The sequence below is a fragment of the Orycteropus afer genome, unplaced genomic scaffold, assembly GCF_000298275.1.
Source record: "Orycteropus afer afer isolate SDZICR_OR568_19922 unplaced genomic scaffold, OryAfe1.0 scaffold00342, whole genome shotgun sequence".
In the NCBI taxonomy this organism is placed as follows: Eukaryota; Metazoa; Chordata; class Mammalia; order Tubulidentata; family Orycteropodidae; genus Orycteropus; species Orycteropus afer.
In genome coordinates this window covers 3,102,969-3,126,062 of record NW_006921929.1, presented here as the reverse complement: position 1 = coordinate 3,126,062, position 23,094 = coordinate 3,102,969, and the positions used below count along the sequence as shown (strand labels likewise).

The 23,094-nt window shown below is 36.5% G+C and overlaps 1 protein-coding gene across 1 annotated transcript in view; it reads right to left on the bottom strand.

Moving 5' to 3' along the window:
* Positions 1-23,094, bottom strand: part of DARS1 (aspartyl-tRNA synthetase 1) — a 76,901-nt gene that overhangs the window by 44,675 nt on the left and 9,132 nt on the right. The window contains exon 4 of the mRNA XM_007952498.2: positions 9,413-9,515. Coding sequence (XP_007950689.1) covers positions 9,413-9,515 — 103 coding nt within the window. The remainder of the gene's footprint in view (positions 1-9,412; positions 9,516-23,094) is intronic.

Sequence of the window (23,094 nt, the reverse complement as noted above, 5' to 3'; positions counted from 1 at the left end):
AAAAACTAACTCAAAATGGATCAAAGACTAAATGTTAAACCTAAAAGTATAAAGTCATGGAAGAAAATATAAGGACAAGTAGGGGCCCTAAATGATGGTATAAATAGATTATAAAATATAACTTAAAATGCCAACAGTAGACTATAAAATAGGTAACTAGGACCTCCTAAAAATTAACTACTTAATGCTCATCAAAAGATTTCATCAAAACAGTAAAAAGAGAACCCACAGACTGGGAAAAAATTTTTGGTAATGAGTTATCTGTCAAGGGTCAAATATCTAAAATTTAAAACTTCAACACCTCAACAGTAAAAACACAAGCAATTCAATTAAAAAATGGGCAGAGGACATGAACAGGCACTTTACCAAAGACGTTCAGGTAGCTAACAAACACATGAAAAGATGGTCGTGATCATTATCCATTAGAGATGCAATCAAAACTACAATATCATCTTACCTAGGCAATAATGGCACTAATCAAAAAAAGAGAACTATTAATGCTGGTGAAGCTGTAAGGAGACTGGAACTCTTATACATTGCTAGTGAGACTGCAAAATGGTTCAACCACTGTGGAAAAGGGCATGGCGCTTCCTTAAATAGCTAGAAATATAAATGCCATATGATCCAGCAATCCCACTCCTAGGTATATATCCTAGAGAAATAAGAGCTGTGACATGAATAGACATATGGACACCCATGTTTACTGCAGCATTATTCACAACAGCAAAAAGATGGAAACAACTTAAGTGTCCATCAATAGATGAACGGATAAACAAACTGTGGTATATACAACATGGAATACTACATAACAACAAAAAATAATTACGGATCTGTGAAACATCTCACAACATGGATGAATCTGGAGGGTGTTATACTGAGTGAAATAAGTCAATCACTAAAGGACAAATACTGTATAAGACCACTATTATAAAAAGTCAAGAAAAGGTTTACACACAGAAAGAAACATTCTCTGAGGTTTATCAGGGAAGGGAGGAGGAAGAAAGAGAATCACTAACTAGATAGTTTACAAGTGTTAATTCTGGCAAAGTAAAAGGCAATACACAATATAGGGGAAGTCAGCACAAGGTGACCAAGATAAAGGAAGACCAAGGTAAATGGCAACTATAGTAAATGTTCTAACATACATAATCTTGCAACAAGAGTAATAACAAACAATAATTTGTGAGTAGATACACAGGTGAATATGTATGCTAAATAGGGAGGGATTTACATGAGTAAAGCCACATACATATACAGGTAGGGCTGTGGATATTTCTACATACATATTTGTAAATGCTGCATGTATATTCATATATATAATAGAACACATGGGGGCACAGTTATAGAAACTACTTACGACACTGGGACTGAACTACTGGAATTGAAGGTTTAGGACCATAGTCTCAGGGGACATCTAGGTCAATTGGTAAAACACAGTTCATAAGGATAATGTTCTAAATCCTAGTCTGGTGAGTAGGGTCCGGAGTCTTAAAAGCCTGAGCAGCCATCTAAGAAGGAACAATTGGTCTCCTACCACCTGCAGTAAAGGAGAATGAAGAAAACCGAAGATTGAAAGGAGCAATTAGCCCAAAGGACTAATGAACCACAGAGTCCTATAACCTGAGACCAGAAGATGTAGATGGTGCCCAATTACCACTTCCCACCACTGTAACCAGGACAACAGAAGGTCCTGGTTAGAATGGGTAAAAAAGGTAGAACAAAATTAAAAAAACAAAAACAAAACAAAACAAAGAGACTTACTGTTTTAAAAGGGACTGGAGGAATCCCTGAGACTACTACCCTAAGCCAACCTTTGAACTTGAAACTAAAGACACTCCTGGAGGCCACCTTTTAGTCAAGTAATAAATAGGTTTATAAATAAACAGTAACACTTGTGAAGAATGTCTTCTTTAGAACAATCACCTATATGAGACCAAAAGGGCAACATTTGCCCAAAACCAAGGATGAGAAGGCAGGGAAAGACAGAGAAACTGGATGAACAGAAATGGGGAACCCAGGGAGGAAATGAGAAGAGCGCTGACACATAGCGGGGATTGCAACCAATGTCATGGAACAATTTGTTTTTGAATTATTCATTGAAAAACTATTTGCTATGTATACTCTCACCTAAAGCACAATAGAACGTTAAAAAATTTTCTCTTTATGACATTGAACCATAACTAACACAAACCACTCTAGTTAATTTAAAATGGTATTAAAAAAATTAAACAAAAAATTCCTGCCTTAACTCCAACAGCTACTAAATATTTGATGATTAATGTCAATATAAGATGGGCATCCAGAAATACAGGCTAAGACAGAAATCCCATCTTCCTGCTTCCAGACAAATTTCATTTAAAGACCTCAAACCATTTTGGATATACAATTAAGAACTTGTTCTTTAAGCTCTCTAGGGAATGCGATGTGCCAACCTCTCTGTGTAACTCATTCAGTTGCTCCATTTTTATATGCATTCAACCATGAGGAAATTGATCTTTTCAACAAATTGATTAAAATAATGTGTTGAAGAGTCCTGTGGCACTTAAACCCAATTAGTGAGTCAACTTTTAGTATATTGATGAATTGGATATTCCTATGGCAGATAATCTGGAGAAAAACAGTTAACTCCATATTAAGCTTTAATGCTGCTTTGAAGAAAAATACTCAAAAGCTAGAAACTGCTAGGAGTAAAATTTAGTCAGTAAGGCAAAAAAGATAAGCATTTCACATTTAATATTTAAAGTAAATGCTAAGATAGTTATCTACTTAAGATATTAAATGTGATCCCACATTTTGCCTTTTAAATGATTAGGAAACCCCAGCTGGAACTATCTAATTTGATATTTTTAATCGTGGAGTCCTTGCTTTTTTCCACCTGGTATATGGCCAGAGGGAATAGAGTTAAATATAGGGCCTCGTGGAATTAACATATAAATACCAGTATTTCTCCCACTTTGTGGTGTATGAGTTCACATGTTTTAAATGTTCAGTTTCTTTGAGTAGTACCCTTCAAAATGGAAACACCTTGAGAATCAATAGTCCTTAGTCACACCCCTAGTGCTAAAGATAACTGGAAACATTTCACATACAAAAATTGATCTAAGAATGAAAATTAAATGGGGATTAGAAATGGCCTATTTCTCACACATGGCATATTTCTATCCATACTACTTTCCAAACTAAAGATTCTGGCAGAGGGGTTAGTTGGCCCACTAACTAAGCAGCTAGCTTCCCAAACAGAATGTGTAACTAAATATTCATTGGAATGACCTCATGCTTCGTTTGTGCTCATATTTCCAGAATAAGCTAAACATATCTATAAGATTTTTTTTTAAAGCAATAGAACCCGCCAGAAATGGTTTAGATGCCGTTGTTTATGTGGTGTTTTCAACCATCACACAAGGCTGATAATAATGTAAACTCAAAGCATTCTCCAAATTTTTCCATTCCAATTATACTCAGAAACTAAGGGATAAAGAGAAAAGAGATCCAGAAATAATTAAAATAGAGGCACTAGCCTATAACCTCTATTTTCACTATAAAGCAGAATATATACTACTGGGCCAAGCTGAGGAATGGCGACTATAGTGCCACAAACAACACATACACTCTCTAACCTTGATGTTAGATCATGGCATCAGGAGTTTGTAGGGCAAGAGAAACAGCTCAGAGACAAGGGAATAGAGGATAAGAATGTAGTGAGAGTAGTTCTAGGAATGGGATAGGGGGTTGCATGAGGTAATAGGGGGTGGATAAGACTGGGAGATAACGGGAAGAGTAATCAACAGACTAGAACAGTCTTGACTAAGATCCAACAGAAGATCAGGAGGCATGAGAGGCAGAAGAGTAGAAATGATGGTGAGAAAGAATGGCCACTGGAGTTTTAAATGGAGTAATAAAGACAGAGTAGATGAAAAATAAGGAATTTTAACTCCAGGCTGTTCCACATGGACACTTGAAAACATTTGAAAAGTCTGTGGAGATGACTTTTGATTGGAGGAGGAGAACACTACACTGTGAAAAATAAAACTGTTTTCAGTAAAGCAACCTATTTTAGTCTTTGGGCTTTTCATGAAGTCAAAATGCTGGAACTTCTCTATAATTTACTCAACATCAATAAGCTTAGTAGATACTGTCAGCCACCTATCCAAATCCATTCTTTCTTTTTTGCTAACAAAGCCCCCACTTTTGTTCAGTACCCACCCTTTATCTAGCCAATTGCTATAAGGGAGGCTGGGCACCCAAGAGAGTGGGTACTAGTCATAAGCCATTCTGGTAACATATTCCAGACTGATACTGTTATCTTACTTAGTCTGTCAAACTGCAACTTAAGTCATCCTTAAGTCATCTTTCACTTCTTTCTTTTTCTCATCCCCACATATAAGCAATCAGTAAACGGGTAAGAATCACTGGGCAAACACTGTGACCTCTTTTAAGAGTACATTCAGTTCTGCTATAATACTTGTTTTGAAAATGTGGATTTGTTTGAACACTATAGATATATTAGGAAACAATTTGAGCATAATGAGAATTTTGTGCTTGCTTTATGCCAATTTCACCAATGAGAAACACTGAGTGAATGCAGACAACTGTATTCAAGAGACCCAACTGTGTAGGGATACACAAAACACACACCTCAGACATCTACCAGTGACCTGCATTACAAGCCACAACCATCCAACTGGTATTACAACTTTTCCCACTATTGCAGATGGCCTCCATCATTTCATAATAATTTATAAGATGTAATGTCCACAAACAAACTACAGGTCTTTTTAAAGTTAAAGTGCTATATTTATTGTAGTATTTATGTACTTCTTAATCACTCAACATATGTAAAACTGTTCTACCTACTTTAAAAAAAAAAAAAAGATTATATATCTGGTAGCACAGTGGCTAAGGCACTTGACTGCTAACCAGAAGGCTGGTGGTTCAAACCCACCAGCCTCTCCTTGGAAGGAAGATGGGGCAATCTACTTCCATAGTGATACTGCCTCGGAAACCCAAGGAGGGGCCGCTATCAGTCGGGTGCGACTCGACGACACATAACAACAACAACAACAACAACAATTTTATATATATATATATATATATATATACACATACATTTTAAATGTGTCATTGATGAAGTTTTTGAGTGTTGTCCCATTAACTCTATTTTGCTCATAAGTCCAGTGGTTTTTAGGAATGCTTATGTTATGTTATAGGAGAACTGACTGCATATTAGCATCTCCCTACAAAAAAACTAACATGAATGACACCATACCTAAATGTTCCAAGATTTCTTCCTCCTTACTGATGACAGCAATTCCTGGAAAGGGTTTTGGTTTGTAGAAGTAGATAGCAAGGGGCTTACAATTTGATGTGTTAAGGAACAGCATCATCATGTAGCCAACCTCTTTCACTTCCTTCCTGCATCAGGATAAATTCTTGTTTTAAATTTTTTGTCTCGTCTTATTTTCCACATTGGTTGTATATATCACACTATCACTCTCAAGAAACAAAATACTATAGGTATCTATTCTTCAAGGATATGCATCAGAATGAAGTACATATTCTAGAAAAAGTTTGTAGAAAAAGTACATACTTTTGGGTGACTCTGTGATTTATTTTTCACAACAATGAGAGTGATAAGAATGTGTAAGTAGTACTATGTTAATGATAATGCAGATGATAAGGAAAAATAAAAAGGTAAATGCTTACACAGGAGTAAATGAGTACAATTACTATTAGAATCAGAAATAGGAAGGCATTAAAGATTTTACGTAAAACTAGCATTTCAGAAGAAACTTCTGGCGAGTATGGACTTGGGAACATAAAAAAGCACACATCCCTTAATAAATATTAGTTTAATAAATGACTGGGCTATCTTATTCTAATCCAAATAGCCAGAAATTATGAAGAATAACTTTAAAAAAGAGACCAGGAAAATTAAAGTAAAATATCTTAAAATTCATTTGCAGACACAAATAAGATTACTTCCAAATGCTTTTGAAGATTTTATAATAACTATAGTATTTCTTTCTGATGCCATATCTGAAAATTGATTATTCATGCTTAAAAATATAGAAAGTAAATGTGAGCTTAAGGTAAAGTTTTGTAGTACAATATAATCATAGTAAGCGAATAAAGTTAGACTACATCAGGTTAAAAAATTATTTTTCATTTGTAAATCTCAAATAGAGAAATAATTTTTTATTGTTATTTATGATTTACAAATTACCTCACACCTTAGATTCTTGGTTTATAGAAGTGTCAGCTCACCAGGTGCTTATTTACTTATTACCAAGCATTACCGCCAGAGTAAGTGATCTTAAAGATCACTGTATGAAAGCTATCTTAATCTTTGTTTTCACAATGGTGCTAATGTATACCTATTTTAAATGAAACACACAGCTAATGTTAAACCTATCCAGCAAAGATAATTTTTAAGAAAAGAACTTAGAAAAAAACCCACACATCTTTTTCCTAAATAAGTTCTAAAAGTTCTCTACAATTTATATTACAAGTTTACTATTCATGAATAGAATAGGCAACAGTTTTCAAAGTAAATTTTCTGTGCTCTATTTTCTTCTTTAAATTTGTAGTACTTTGGATATAAATACCATACTACTGCCTTTCTGTCACAAAGGACATGTGCCTTAGACTTATATTATCAAAAAAGTCCAGACTTTCTGACTGCTCTAGAGATGTAATCTAAAAATCACATGAAAAAGACAAGTTAACTGGATTTCACTTGGAGAATGAACTCATTTTCCTAAGAAAATTCTCTTACTAACAAACACAAAAACTAAAAACTCATTATTTTTCACTAAGGAGAGTCTTAGTCATATAAATTTTCCTTTTCCACAAAGTAGCAAAAGCTATTAACATATCTACTTTTAATTATTCAGACTTGATTCCTTCACATATGAGTACTGCCAAAAGTTAAATTATAACCTAAGTACCACATGTTAGAACTATTGTATAAAATTAGTTCCATTCAATTGTATATAACCAGTCAAAGGTTTTATAATTTGCAATAGCTCTATTATGAAATCACCTTTTCCCACACATACTACAAACTACATAATGTCCAAAATTCCTAAGGAACTAAAAACATCTACAATCTTTATTTTGTTTTTTAAAATCCAAATCATAACTTAATTTTTAAGCCTTAATTACATCTATATCTTGATTAAATTCCACTTTAGGAATTATGGAATCTAAGCTAATTTATCTAAACCCTTCTCGTGTCTTAAAGATCACTCTTAAACCATTCTATTCAGGTGAAAGTTTTCTTTAATTTTTATATTATGATGACATTAGTGAACTAAGTTCTGTTTGGCAATGCATTTGAAAGCAGTTTGTTCAGCTAATAAACTTTGGCTGATATCCTTATGGTCAACTCCTGTTACTTAGTTAAGTCCTGGGACCAAATCAAGGTTACAATGGAATGGAAAATACATTCAATATAAAACTGTCAGCTTTATATATTATTTTCAGAACCAATTCAACATACAGAAGACAAAACCAGTAACAGTTTTTTGTTTTTGATTTGAAATTGACTTCTTTCTTGTATTTTTTGGCATATTAAATGTAATTTAGTCTGAGGTTTCCAGGTCCATCTTCAAGAACTCTGTATTTATAGAAGGTTTTCTGTGTGGACAAATGTTATACCTAGAGAATCACACTCCATTTATCCCATTCAGGATGACAGAGATTGACTTTAAAAGACTAGATGACAAATGCACCCCACAAGTTCACACTTTTACAGACTACGAGATGAAAACAAGCAAACTTAATTGCCAGAAGGTACAAGTAGGTAAGGTAAAAAGAGACAGAAGGGGCACTCTGGGCAGTAGCACTGGGAGGTATGGAGAGGTGGGGCTACTGTACTGATACTGCTGATTTCATCAAAATGGAAATTAATAGCAAAGGATTTTTAAAAATCTGACTGTGTATTACTATGATAAACACAAGTTTAATAAATAAATCTATAAACCAAGAAGAGTTACTGAGCATCTGTTGTTGTTGTTGTTGTTATGTGCCGTCGAGTCGGCCCCGACTCATAGCGACCCCTCCTTGGGTTTCCGAGGCAGTATCACTACGGAAGTAGGACTGCCCAACCTTCCTTCCGAGGAGTGGCTGGTGGGTTTGAACTGCCAGTCGTCTGGTTAGCAGGCAAGTATCTTTGCCACTATGCTACCAGAGAGCATCTACTTCATTGTAAAGCACTGTGCTGGGGAGTCAGGGAGGACCCAAATTTAAATTAGCATATTAAAGTAGATAATCTTTGCTTCTTTCCATTCTAAAACTCAGAATTTCATGTGTACCAACCCATCTTTGAAGGCATACACCTAAAGGACAGAGATAAATCCATTGAAAAATATATAACATTTACTCTAGACTGCATTTCTTTTAATAAACATTTATAGCTATGAAGTATTCTATGACTTAAAATGTAAAGACCATACATTTTTCCATGTTCTCTTTGGTCATTTATCATGAAAAAAAAAAAAAAACTGAGAAAACATGTAAGCAAACAAAATTAAACACATCATCAACTATCAGGTAAAATCACTTTTATTAGTTTAAAGCCCCAGCATGTACAACTACACCCCCATTTTATCTCTATACCCCACATCTTATAAACTGAACAAAATAATGCACATCTAAGGGAACTGGTGGCGTAGTGCCTAAGGCATTTGACTGCTACCAGAAGATTGGCAGTTCAAATCCACCAGCCACTCCTCAGAAGGAAGACTGGGAAATCTAATTCATAGAGATACCGCCTCAGAAACCCAAGGAGGGATCGCTATGAGTCGGAACTGACTTGATGGCAGTGAGTTTTTTTTTTTTTTTTTTAAGGGAACTCTGAGGGAGATAGCAGTACTCTTATGAGGAAAAAGCAATTTTCATGCCACCCCACCCCACTTTGGTACACTTTTAGTGTCAAAGTTAAAAGTTGTAATGTGTTACAGTATTTGTTTTTACTTTGTTCTGGACAAAATCATTTGCAAAACTACATTCTTTCATTTATACACTTTTATTTTTGGTTAGAAAACTTGTTGCTCATATGCAAATCTCAACCTGGGGTGGGGGTAGGAAATGAAGCTTAACAAACACAACAAAATAAACTTGCTCTGCTATGTTGAGGCTGCCAGACTTTTTGTTACTCTACTTGAAAGTAAATGTGACTTGTCTGTAGAGAGTGCTGCTTCAGCAGTTCCAAATGAATTCCAAGCCTGTGCTCCATATTTTTCTCTTTTGTAAGTTTAATGTATTCAGCAACACTGAACTGACAATTTAAATAACTACATTTTTAAACAAACGAAGCATTGATGTTAATGTATGAAAACGGTCCAAACCCCTGGGAGTCTTGGTTCCCACCATTGTTTATTCTGACAACAGGATATAATTGCTTACTTACTTGGCAGCAAATTTAACCATCTGCTTGCTTGCATGGTCTCCCACAGCCACAAGAGCCTGGACATTAAACTGCTGCTGACGTAGGACTAAGAAACACTGCTTCCCTGCACAAGACAGAAAGGACACAAGTATATTAAGGACATACTACTTCAGGTTTAAAAAAAAAAAAATGCTTCTCTGCTTTAAAGTCAGACCATCACCAAAATGATCATGTACAACTGATGAGCTTTAAAGAAACACAGGTTCTTACTATGAATAACAAGAAGTGTTTTTAATATGCTTGTGATGAGAATGTAGGCACATTACTAATTTCCAAAAAATTACAAAACAAGATAATTATTCTATCATAGCAATGACTTATTAAACAACTTTCAAGTCACTTCAGATCACTCTTAACATTCAACAGATAGTAAGTTCTACAGGTAAAGGCATCCTGCTAACCACAATGGAAGCTTCAGTGACAGAATCACAAAAGTGCTATAAAATGCTAATAAGACAAGAACACAAGCATTCTACAGGGTGGTCCATCTATATTGTTCTTACTTCCTACCAAAATGCATTTTAAAGGGCATTGAGATCAAATATTAGTTCCTTTCACGTTTTATTTTCTTCATTATCTTCCTAATCCTTCATACTTTATAATAATATTTTTTTCCTTCAAATAACTTACTTTGTCTATAAAAAGACCACCCTCCTTATGCCCTAAAACTAGTTTTATTTTTACATATCCTGGGCTTCTAGATTTCCCTTCCTTTTATGTCATTCCTTATTCTTAACGTTCTAAAAAATATTATTTACAATATTTCAGTCACTATATATTCTGTGACATCCCTTTCCTCCAAATGTTTTAAGTCTCAAATCTAATTCTGGGAAACTACTTCCTCATAGAAGCAATCAAATCCTTTCAAGACAACTTTTCTTGTCAGATTGTCTTGCAAAACAACAAAGGAAGATTTTGGTATTTAAACTGAGAACCAGCTTCTCTAAAGTGAGAATTAGCCCAAGCAAGCAGACGTGTATATACTTTCAACATACAGTTTTTTGAAATGCAAATCAGACAACAATCAGGAGTTAAAAAAAGACATGTTGCAAAGGTCAACACCTATCAACTGTAGAATCATATGTGATTCATAAATCTTACCACTGAAAAGTCAACTCCTAATTTTCTCTCTTCCTTTGGATCCAGTCACAGTTACATCTTAGCTGCATGCACTAAACAAATTCAAAGGGATTTTAAGATCTTGGATGGACAAAGGGTGTTACTACGAAGAACTCTGCAGGCTGATCAAAATGATATTATCCTAAGAACTACCACTAAAACCACAGCCAGTCATTACCCTACTAAGAACAGGATGTTAGTGTGAACTGGAAGGTAAGATGCATAAAGCAGCGCCAGGCTAAGCCATGATTTAGTTAAGAGTTATTTTAGCCGTTATAATAGTACAGATAGAGGAATGACAGACCAAGAAGTACTACAAAGCCATCTTGTGATGAGGATTCTGAACTGCAACGCTACACAAAGGACCCCAAGAGAGAATGAAAGAGCTTTATAGGACTTATGAAGGGTGAGCACGGAAAATATCTATGGGTCAACACTGGGGGACGAGGGGCTGAGTAACATTTAGTGTTAAGGGTTATGTACAGAGACAAACTTTGAAATCAAAAAGGCTGGAATAACATCCTCAATATCACTTTCCATGAAGGGGCCTGTGAAAAAATTATTAAGCCACTTTGTTTCAGTTCCTTCATCTATAAAATGAAGAGAATAAGAGTATATTAATCTTAGGGTTTTCTTTCTTTCTTTTTTTTTTTTCTTTTTATTGTGATTTGGGTGTACTTTTTTTTACAAAGCACGTTCATTTTACATCCAATAGTTTCATATACGTTTTGTTTCACAACACTGATTACAATCCTACAATATAACACCTCTCTTCCCACCTTCTTCTGGTGGTTACCCCTATCTGTGTTCTTACCTATGTGTTTCTGCCTGCCTAGCATTTTCCCTTGCAAAGGCTGCCCTTCTGATCTCCCACAGTTGACTGTTCTAAGGAGTGCATCTTCCTTTTGTTCACAGGCCTGTCTATTTTTGTCTGAGAGTAAGCCACAGAAGTCTAGTTCCAGGCCTGAAGGGTGACTCGGGGCCATAGTTCTGGGGATTTCACTAATCTCTTTCCAACCAGTAATTGTCATTTTCATATTTTTAAATTTTGTTCCACGTTTTTTCTCCCACTCTAACCAGCATCTCCAATTTTGATCCCTTTCCAAGTGGCTGGCATTGGGAGCCAGGCACCATCTAGTTCTGGTTGGTCTCAGGGTCATGTAGGCTGAAGTTCCTGTGGACTAATGGACTAATGTGATGAACTTGGAGGATATTATGCCAAGTGCAATCATTCAGTCTCAGAAGGCCAAATATTGTCCTTCACCTTTCATTTTCTTTACTCTTCTTTGCTCCAGATGAGAAGAGACCAATAATTGCATCTTAGATGGCTGCTTGCAAGCTTTTAAGACCCCAGTCACTACTCACCAAAGTAGGATGTAGAATAGTGCTTTCATGTACTGTGTGATGGCAACGGAGCTTATGTTCCCCATGATCTTGGTCCCGAGCCTGCAGCCCCAGCTGACTCACTCCCTCAAGGTGCTTGGTTGTGGCTAAGAAGTTATCCTTTGTCTCCTTTTAGATCTATAATGTATATGGACACTTTATAGTACATGTTGTTGTTGTTGTTATGTGCCATCAAGTCAGACCCGACTCATAGTGACCCCTCCTTGGGTTTCCAAGGCAGTATCACTATGAAGTACATTGCCCCATCTTCCTTCCGAGGAGTGGCTGGTGAATTTGACCCACCAGCCTTCTGGTTAGCAGCCAAGTGCCTTAGGCACTAGGCTACCAGAGCTCCCTTATAGTACATACAAATACATAAATAAATAGGAATATCTTCTAAACCATAATGGTCATGTATATATTCCCATTTACCTAAGCATACCTGATCTTCTTGCCTGTCTACCTATGTATCCACCTATAGATTTGTGTTTGTTATTACTGATAATGCAGTACTGTGCAGGTAATAGTGCTTACTTTTGTTGTTGTGCACCTCTGTGTCTTCCTTTTCCTTACTGATACTGTGCTGGTCACACACTTTTGTTATATTGCCTTTCCCTTCACGCAAATCAATGTATATCTCTTAACTAGGCAGCAATTTTTCCTTCTCTCCCCTCTCATCCTTGGTAACCAACAAAAAAAATTTCCTCCCCTGTATAAACCTTTCCTTGACTTTTTATAATGCACTCACAATATTTGTCCTTCTGTGACTGACTTATTTCACTTGGTATAATGTCCTCCAAGTTCACCACATTATGAGGTGATTCGCATATTCTTCATTATTTTTTAATATTACACAGTATTCCATTGTATGCATGTACCACATTTTTGTTTGGTTATCCATTCATCTATTGATAGGCACTTAGGTCATTTCCATCTCTTTGCTATTGTGAACAGTGCTGCAATGAACATGCGTGTGCACATATCTATTCATGTCTCAGATCTCATCTCTTTAGGATATAATCCTAGTAGTGGGACTGCTGTGTCAAATGGCATTTTTATTTCCAACTTTTTAAGGAAGTGCCATATTATGGAGTTCTCTTAAGGATTACGTAAGTATATGCTTACAATAGTGTCAGGCACCCAATGAATGTCAGCTGTTATTACTATTGTTAACAGCATCACTACTGTTGGCTACTTACTGGAGTACTACTTACTTGTTGGCTACAGTACTTGAGGACTGATTGGTTTTAATATCTACTTTGCAACTAGATAACTATGTACATAAATTATGACAGGTGCTGGGAACACAAAGTTAAATATTTGGTAGGCGCTAATGGTGGATCAAGGAGCCCTGGTAGCACAGTGATTAAAGTGCTTGGCTGCAAACAGAAAGGTCAGCAGTTTGAACCCACCAGCTGTTCCATGGGAAAAAGATGTGGCAGTCTGCTTCTGTAAAGATTTATAGCCTTGGAAACCCTATGGGGGAAGTTCTACTCTGTCCTATAGGGTCACTATTAGTTGGAATAGACTCAACAGCACTGGATTTGGTACGGCTTTGGAATGAAAGACAATTACTTTAAAAAATAAAGTAGTAAGATCATTACTTTAAAAAAATCTTAAGACTATATAGACTACACTCCTAATTTTGTTTGTGCAAGAAGTATATTAAGATTGATTGTATATGGAAAAGAGAAAAAGAAACTAAAAGCAGCAGCAGAATGTGGCTAATGGATGGTGAGATTAATAGGGAATTATTTTGTTCTTTGTATTTTTCTGTATTTTCTGGACTTTCTACAATACACACATACTGTTTTTCTACTCAGAAAAAAAAGAAAGAGAACAATACAATCAGAGAGAGGTAGTGAGTGATATAAGAATAAGAATGGTCAAGATTGAAAGGAAACCTTGGTCAGGTTCAAGATTCGACAAAAGCAGAAGATAGAATCTGAGAAGTTTGGGGAGGCTAAATATAGAAGCAAAAGCACTCCCTAAGATATGACAGGCCTGTAGGGAAAAGAAATCATGGAATCAATGGTTACGGGTGAAATTAATAGAATGTGCTGACAGCAACTGTCTAACAGTGTTCACTATTTCTCTCTGTCTTTCCCCCCCATTCCTCGATTTTTTTTAAGCCCATTTTATGAATTACAAGTAGTACAAATATTCCAAAAATATAAACATTTAATGGAATGTTTCTGGTGAAAGCATTCACAGCAAAACAAGTTCCCATTCAACAATTTCTACATGTAATGTTCTGTGACACTGGGTAAATTTTATCAACTCAATGTTCTCTTTTGATGTTTTATGTGTTTATTATATGTAATTCTAAAAATCAAAGCTTTTCTTATTAAAAAACAAAACAAAACAAGTCAACAGATGGGAGGAAAGAGGTAAATAATAAGATTATGCCATCAACATACAATAAACATTATACACCCAAAGTAAGTAAAAATGTTGCACCAGTACAAAAACAGTCAGATCAGTGAAGCATAAGAAAGAACTGGGAAAACACCTTATTTGATAAAAGAGATTTTAATGCTAGATGGAATTCAGGAGATCAAAAGACAGACAAAAACCAATTGAGTAACATGAAAAATGGACATAAATATTAAACCATACTACAGAGGAGGGGAGAACTTTCTAAGTTTAAAAATGATAGAATAAAAAAAATAATGATAGAACATCTAGATACAAAAAATTAAAATTTCATAGTATTAAAATACTCTGAAAAGTATTTGCTGAAAATGACATATAACCTCTATGTTATATTTACTATACAAAAATCATAAATAGCTATGAAAAAAAAACTGTGATGCCAACAAGTAAATCCAGAGCTCCCATTTACCTACTGGGATCTCAATTTTTTTTTTTTTTTTTTTAAATAGGTAATGGATGAGAACAAGTAAGTTGAAGGGGGAAAAAACTAGTTAATAAATATAAGTAAAAGATATTATTGGCAATGACACTAATGCAAGCTGAAACAAATGATGACAAATTATTTATTTCTTAAACTAGCTAAGATTTACATGATAATAATATCCAGTTCTTTGGAGAATTAAGTGAAAAATGTTCCTTTTAACTTAGTGATAGCAAGGTAAACTTGCATAATACTTCCAGAGAACAATTTGGCAATTGGCATTAAAGGCTTATAAAATGTTCTCTTTTATCAATAAAAAATATTTTACGGAATTTAAGATGGAAACAGTCTTAGTCACAAAGATGTTCATAACAGTATAATTTATATAAGAGAACTGAAACTCGATTATCCCTCAACTTCACATTTATGTAGTCTTCACTAGTAGAACAGGTCTACATGTGTCTCTACTGCTACGGTCCCTAAGCCTTCTGTGTTCAAAAACCTATAGCCATCATGCCAATTCTCATTCAGAGTGACCCTATAGGACAGAATAGAACTGCCACAAGGTTTCCAAGGCTATAAATCTTTACAGAAGCAGACTATCTCATTTTTCTCCCATGGAGTCGCTAGTGGGTTCAAACCACCACCCTTCTGGTTAGCAGCCAAAAGCTTTAACCATAGCACCATCAGAGCTCCTCTATGTTCAAAGCATACTTTCAAATATGAGACCTTGACATCAACATTGGTTTCATATAAATAGAATTGTCCACTCAGACCATCTCTCTCAAATAACTTCGAGAATTCTTGCCAGGCACTGGTAAACAAAATTGTTCTTTCTTTGGCTTTGGCTCGTGATACACTGTGTTGCACGATCGCTAAGTTCAATGTTCTGCAAGGTCTTGCTTTAGATAACGCTGAAAGGTAACAATTTAAAAAAAGGGAAGGATACGATCACATATATAGACACATGCTTGCAAATAGGTTATTTTTTTTCCTGAAGGATACATAAGAAACAATAGTGGTTATCTTTGGAGACTGTGGTAGGATAAAGGAGAGGAAATGATGAGACCTCTATTTTTCATCTTACACCTTTCTGGACTATTAGAGTTTTTATTTTTACCATGTCATATGAATTGAATTGTGTCTCCCAAAAATATGTGTTGTAAATCCTACCTTCTATGCCTGTGGTTCCTCGGAAGGAAGGTTGGGCAACCCTACTTCCGTAGTGATACTGCCTCGGAAACCCAAGGAGGGGTCCTGCCTCGGAAACCCAAGGAGGGGTCGCTATGAGTCGGGCCGACTCGCACTTAACAACAACAACAACATGCCTGTGGTTATAAGTCTGTTTGGGAATGGATTCTTTGTTATATTATTGAGATAGGATTAATATAGGGTGTGTCTTAAGTCAATCTCTTTTGAGATATAAAAGATTAAACAAGCAAGAGACAGAAGCAGAGATGGGCGAAGACATATACCAAGATACCTGAGGATCATCCAGGAGAAGAAACTTAGAAGAGATAGGGGCTTCCTCCAGAGCCAATATAGAGAAAAAACCTTCCCCTAGAGCTGTCACTCTGAATTTGAACTTCTGACCCCCTAAACTGTGAAAAAATTAATTTCTGTTTGCTAAAGCCATTTACTTGTGGTATTTCTGGTATAGTATTACTAAATGCCATGTCTATATTATTTTTTACTCTAAGAAACAAATACATATTTTCTCAATTTAGAAGAAGTTTTCATTGTACCAGTTATTACATGAACTTTAGAGGACAGATTTATCAACTGCTAAATAGTCCTCATTTTTCTTCTCCTTGGAACTCTCCAACACAGGAGACTTTACAGAAAAGTAAGGCAATATCCAAAACAGCTGAATGATTTCACTGTTTTTAGATATCTTACATTTAAGATCATGACACTTAAAATGTGCACTACATTTTGGTTCTTAAGTTTACAGACTTAGAGGCAGTGCTTTCTTCAATTCACATAAGAGTGCTGTCTAAGGAAACATCAAGTTACAAACTTTCTTTCACAGCATCAGGTGCAGTATTTATTTCTAGGCTGAAGAACAAACATGGCAGGTGTCAGGACAAAACTTTACTCCACCATGGTGATGGCTCAGCAGTGAAGCAGGGCTTCATGGGAGAACCAGGGTATCAAAGATGTGCAATAATCCTATTTACATCTCTTCCAGTGGTCTTTTAGCCTGCCAAGCTCCTAGTTTATTACTTAGGTAACGTACTTTAACTTTCTAATACTCAAAATTAAGAAGTCCTTCTTTGTTTACTAATCTCCTTTATATGTTAAAATATTGGGTTAAAATGTACATGCCAGAAACACTGTTTACAAAATCCGCAGAAGAGGGGGCAGTCTGCTTCTGTAAAGATTTACAGCTTTGGAAACCATGGGGGTTGCTATTAGTTGGGTTGCTATGGCAGTAAGTTTTTTTTTTTAATTGATAAAATTATTTTGTGCTAATGAGTTTCAGATTAGAAAAATAAAAACAAAAAACTCACAGCCGTTGAGGCAATTTCGACTCATAGCGACCTCTCCTTGAGTTTCCGAGACTGTATCTCTATGGAAGTAGATTGCTCAGTCTTACTTCCGAGAAGTGGCTGGTGGGTATGAACCACAAGCCTTCTGGTTAGCAGTCAAATGGCTTAGGTACTATGCCACTAGAGTGCCTTGAGTTTCAGAATGTAAGTATAAAGTTTGAAATAAAACACTGATACTCAAATATCTTTTTCAATATACAGACTTAAACTCATAACCTTTCACACTTGAAAGAAATGCATTTTAACTGCATCATCAAGAGTTAAACACTGCTTGATCATTATCTAAAAACACTTTACTTTTAGGAATGCTAAACATAAAGCCAGAGCTCTGGGAGCATAGTGCCTAAGGCACTTGACTGCTAACCAGGAGGCTGGCGGTTCAAACCCATCAGACACTCCTTAGAAGGAAGGCAGGGCAATCTAATTACATAGTGATACTGCCTTGGAAACCCAAGGAGAAATCACTGTAAGTCGAAGCTGACTCGATGGCACATAACAACAACAACAAACACAAATCTGTAAGAAACCTCATTTTTATTTTTTAAAAATATTTACTACTTCTCTTGGACAAAGAAATATAACTACTTGTTATATAAACACATATTTTTGCATAACGGTATAATAAATACCATACTTCTGATAAAATGATTTTGACATCTCCATTTCCACATGATAGTGTTTCACAGCTTTGTTCTACTTGAAACTGAATGCGTGGGTTGTTTCTCCAATTCAGTTTGAATATCTTCTGGAGTTAAAGCACACAAATGAGTCTGAATAAATCATATTTATGATTTTTTCCTATGTAAGATATCGGAAAAAGGGAGTAGTAGTAAGCAGAGTTTTGCAAATTAAAATCACAAGACATTTTCTATGTGTTTACTTATTTATTTTAGATAAGCTACTTTAGCTGAAATTAAAAAGACTGACAATCTTTACTGACCAGGATGTGGAGAAATCAGTACTTTTGGAAGTATAACTGACGATACCTTTTTTGTAGGGTAATATGATACTAACAAAATTTTAAATGTGCATATGCATATTCCTCAATCCAGCTATTCCATTTCTAGGATTTTATCATAGAGGAGTACTGCCTCATGTAGGTCTATAAACAGTATCATGGGAAGAACTCCAGAAATATTGTCAACTGAAAATAAAAGTTCAAAGTTAGTGTCAAAAGTATGATGTTATATAAGTATAAAAGGGCAAACTAAAAACACAAACAAAATAAGTAATTCAAAACTGCATGTAGAATCAAGACAGTGTAGTACTGTGAGAAAACAGACTAACATCAGTGGAACAGAACAGAATCTAGAAATAGACCCACACAAATATAGTCAACTGATCTTTGACAAGTGAGCAAAGGCAATCTAACAGAGAAATAGTAGTCTTTTCAACAAATAGTGCTAGACTACCTGGAGATCTACATACAAAAAAATCAATCTAGACACTGACTTTTAACGAGAATTATTCAAAGTAGTCATAAATTTAAATGTAAAACGCAAAACAGTAAAACTTCTAGAAGATAACATAAGAGAAAATCTGGGTGACCTTGGGTTTGCCACTGAGTATTCAGACACAACCAATGCATGATATGTAAAATAAAAAGGGGCAAACTGAATTTCATTAAAATTAAAAGTTTCTAATCTGCTATCAGGGAGCTCTGGTAGCATAGTGGCTAAGGCACTTGACTGCTAACCAGAAGGCTGGCGGTTCAAACCCACCAGCCACTCCTCGGAAGGAAGATGGGGCAATCTACTTCCTAGTGATACTGCCTCGAAACCTATGGTCAAGGCACATAAAAACAACAACAACAACAATCTGCTATCAGACTGTTAAGAGAATGAAAAGACAAACCATAACCTGGGAGAAAATATTTGCAAAACATGTATCTGATACAGGACTTGTATCCAAAACAGACAGAGAACTCATAAAGCCTAACAAGAAACAACAAAATTACAAAGTGGGGAGAAAAAAAAACAGATAGTAAATAAGCATATGAAAAGAAGCTCAACATCACAGTTACTGTTGTTGTTGTTGTTGTTGTTACGTGCCATGGCCCCAACTCATAGCAACCCCTCTTTGCCCGACTCATAGAGACCCCTCCTTGGGTTTCTGAGGCAGTATCACTACAGAAGTAGGATTGCCCAACCTTCCTTCCCGAGGAGTGGCTGGTGGGTTTGAAAGGCCAGCCTTCTGGTTAGCAGTTAAGTGCCTTAGGCACTACTCTACCAGAGCTCCTTCACTGCTGGTAGGAATGCAAAATAGTATGGCCACTTTGGAAGAGAACTTGACAGATTCTTACAACGCTAAACTTAATCCCCATATTCACCAATTATGCTCCTAGATATTTACTCAAAGGAGTTGAAAACTTATGTCCACACAAAAACCTGCACATAAATGTTTATAGCAGCTCCATCTATAATTCTGCCAAATTGAAAACAACCAAGATATTCTTAGATAAATGAATGGATAAATAAAGTGCAGTACATCCCTACCATGGGATACTCAGCGGTCAAAAGAAATGAGCTATAGGGACCATGGCCGTGGGGGCATCAAGCTCAACTGGCATAACATACTATTCAAAAACACCGTTTTCATCCTACTTTGGTGAGTTGTTGTTGTTGTTATTTGCCGTCGAGTCGGACTTGACTCATAGCGACCCCTCCTTGGGTTTCCGAGGCAGCATCACTACGGATTGCCCAACCTTTCTTCTGAGGAGTGGCTGGTGGGTTTGAACCGCCAGCCTTCTGGTTAGCTGTCAAGTGCCTTAGGCACTATGCTACCAGAGCTCTTAAAAGGTTATTAAGTGGCCATCAAAGATGTAGTAACTGGTCTTTCTATGTCTGGAGCAAAGAAGAATGAAGAAAACCAAAGACACATGGAAACAATCAGTCCAGTAGACCAGTGACCCTGAGCCTACACGACCCTGAGACTAGGAGAACTAGATGGTACCTGCTTACCACTATCAACCACTCGGAAAGGGATCAAAATTCGAGATCCTGGACAAAGTAGGAGAAAAATGTAGAATGAAACTCAAAATTATAAAAAAGACCAGGCTTACTGGACTGATAGAGACTGGTGAAATCCCTGAGACTATGGTCCCTAGTGACCCTTCCCACCTGGATTGAACTCCCTTCCATGGCTTCCAGCCAAACAACAGACAGGAGTATAAGGTTATACCAGGTAGGTATACTCCTTAGATTTGTGCGGGATCCAGGTAAGGGGAAGGTCCCAGGCTCCACCCCAAGAGGCAGGGAGTGGGGGGAAAGCTGGGGATGACAGACAGAGCCGTGGGGGATCCAGGTAAGGCGAGGGACCCAGACCCCACCCCAAAAGGTAGGATACAGGGGTAAAGCTGGGGATGAAAGACAGAGCTGCAGGAGGCAGGTAAGGGGAGGATGGAACAACTAAGGGAGATAAATTTGTCTGTCAGTTTGTCATACTGTGGTGACTTATGTGCTGCTGTGAGGCTTGAGGCTGTGCCACCCATGTTTCAAACATAAGCAGGGTTACACATGGTGTACAAGTTTCAATGCAGCTTACAGAATGAGACAGACTAGGAAGAAGGAAGAGGCCACCCACTTCTAAAGAATGGTCCAGGGAAAACCTTATAAATGGCAGAGAAACACTATCTGATATATTATTGGGCAACTTTATCAATAGCCCAGAATCACTGTCTGATACAGTGCAGGAAGATGAGCCCCTTAGGTCAGAAGGCTCTCAAAATATGAATGGGAAAGAGCTGCATCATCAGAGTAGAACCAACTTTAATGATATAGATAAAGTAAAGCTTTCGGAACCTCCATTTGCCGACATGGCAGGACTCAAATTGAGGAGAAACATTTGCAAACATCCACTAATTATCGGAACATGGAATGTATGAAGTATGAATCTAGGAAAATTGGAAGTTGTTAAAAATGAAAGGGAGCGCACAAAGATCAATATCCTAGGCATTAGTGAGCTGAAATGGATTGGTTTTGGCCATTTTGAATCAGACAACCATATGATCTACTATGCTGGGAATGACAAATTGAAGAGGAATGGCATGGCATTCATCATCACAAAGGATATTTCACGATCTGTCCTGAAGTACAATGCTGTCAGTGATAGGATAATATCCATACGCCTACAAGGAAGGCCACTTATTACTACTATTATTCAAATTTACACACCAACCACCAAAGCCAAAGATGAAGAAACTGAAGATTTTTATCAACCTCTGCAGTCGGAAATTGGCCAAATGTGCAATCAAGATGTGTTAATTATCATTGGTGACTGGAATGCAAAAGTTGGAAACAAAGAATCACCAGTAGTTAGAAAAATTGGCCTTGGTGACAGAAATAATGCTGGAGATCACATGATAGAATTTTGTAAGACCAACAACTTATTCAATGCAAATACCTTTTTTCAATAACACAAACGGTGGCTATACATGTGGACTTTGCCAGATGGAGTACACAGGAATCAGATTGACTACGTCTGTGGCAAGAGGTGATGGAAAAGCTCAATATCTTAGCACAAACAAGGTCAGGAGCTGATTGTGGAACAGACCATCAACTGCTCACATGCAAGTTCAAGTTGAAGTTGAAGACAAGTAAAACAAGTCCATGAGAGCCAAAATATGACCTTGAATATATCCCTCTTGAATTTTGAGACCATCAAAAGAATAGATTTGATGCACTGAATACCAGTGACTGAAAACCAGAAGAATGTGGGATGACATCAAGAATATCATCCATGAAGTAAATAAGAGGTCATTAAAAATGTGAGAAAAAAAGAAAAGACCAAAATGGATGTCCGAAGAAACTCCAAAACTTGCCCTTGAATGGAGAATAGCTAAAGCAAATGGAAGAAATGACAAGATAAAAGAACTGAACAGATTTCAAAGAGCAGCTCAAGCAGACAGAGCCAATTACTATAATGAAATGTGCAAAGACCTGGAGTTAGAAAACCAAAAGAAAAGAACACGCTTGGCATCTTAAGCTGAAAGAACTGAGGAAAAAATTTAAGCCTCGAGTTGCAATATTGAAAGATTCTATGGGCAAAATATTGAATGATGCAGGAAGCATCAAAAGAAGATGGAAGGAATACACAGTCACTGTACCAAAAAGAACTGGTCAATCTTCATCCATTTCAGGAGATAGCATATGTACAAGAACCAATGGTATGAAGGAAGAGGTTGAAGCTGCACTGAAGGAATTGGCGAAGAACAAGTGAAATGTTTCAACAAATGGATGCTCCACTGGAGGCACTCACTTGGTTATGCCAACAGATTTGGAAGACAGCTACCTGGTCAACTGACTGGAAGAGATTCAAATTTGTACCCATTCCAAAGAAAGGTGATCCCACAGAATGTGGAAATTATTGAACAGTATCATTAGTAGTATATGCAAGTAAAATTTTACTGAAGATAATTCAAAAACGGTTGCAGCAGTATCTTGTCAGAGAACTTCCAGAAATACAAGCTGGATTTAGAAGAGGACATGGAATGAAGGAAATCATTGCTGATGTCAGATGGATCTTGGCTCAAAACAAAGAATACCAGAAAGATGTTTACTTGTGTTTTATTGACTACGCAAAAGCACCTGATTGTGTGAATCATAACAAATTGTGGGTAACATTGAGAATAATAGGAATTCCAGAGCACTTAACTGTACTCATGAGGAACCTGTACATAGACCAGGAGGCTGTTATATGAACAGAACAAGGGGACACTGCATAGTTTAAAATCA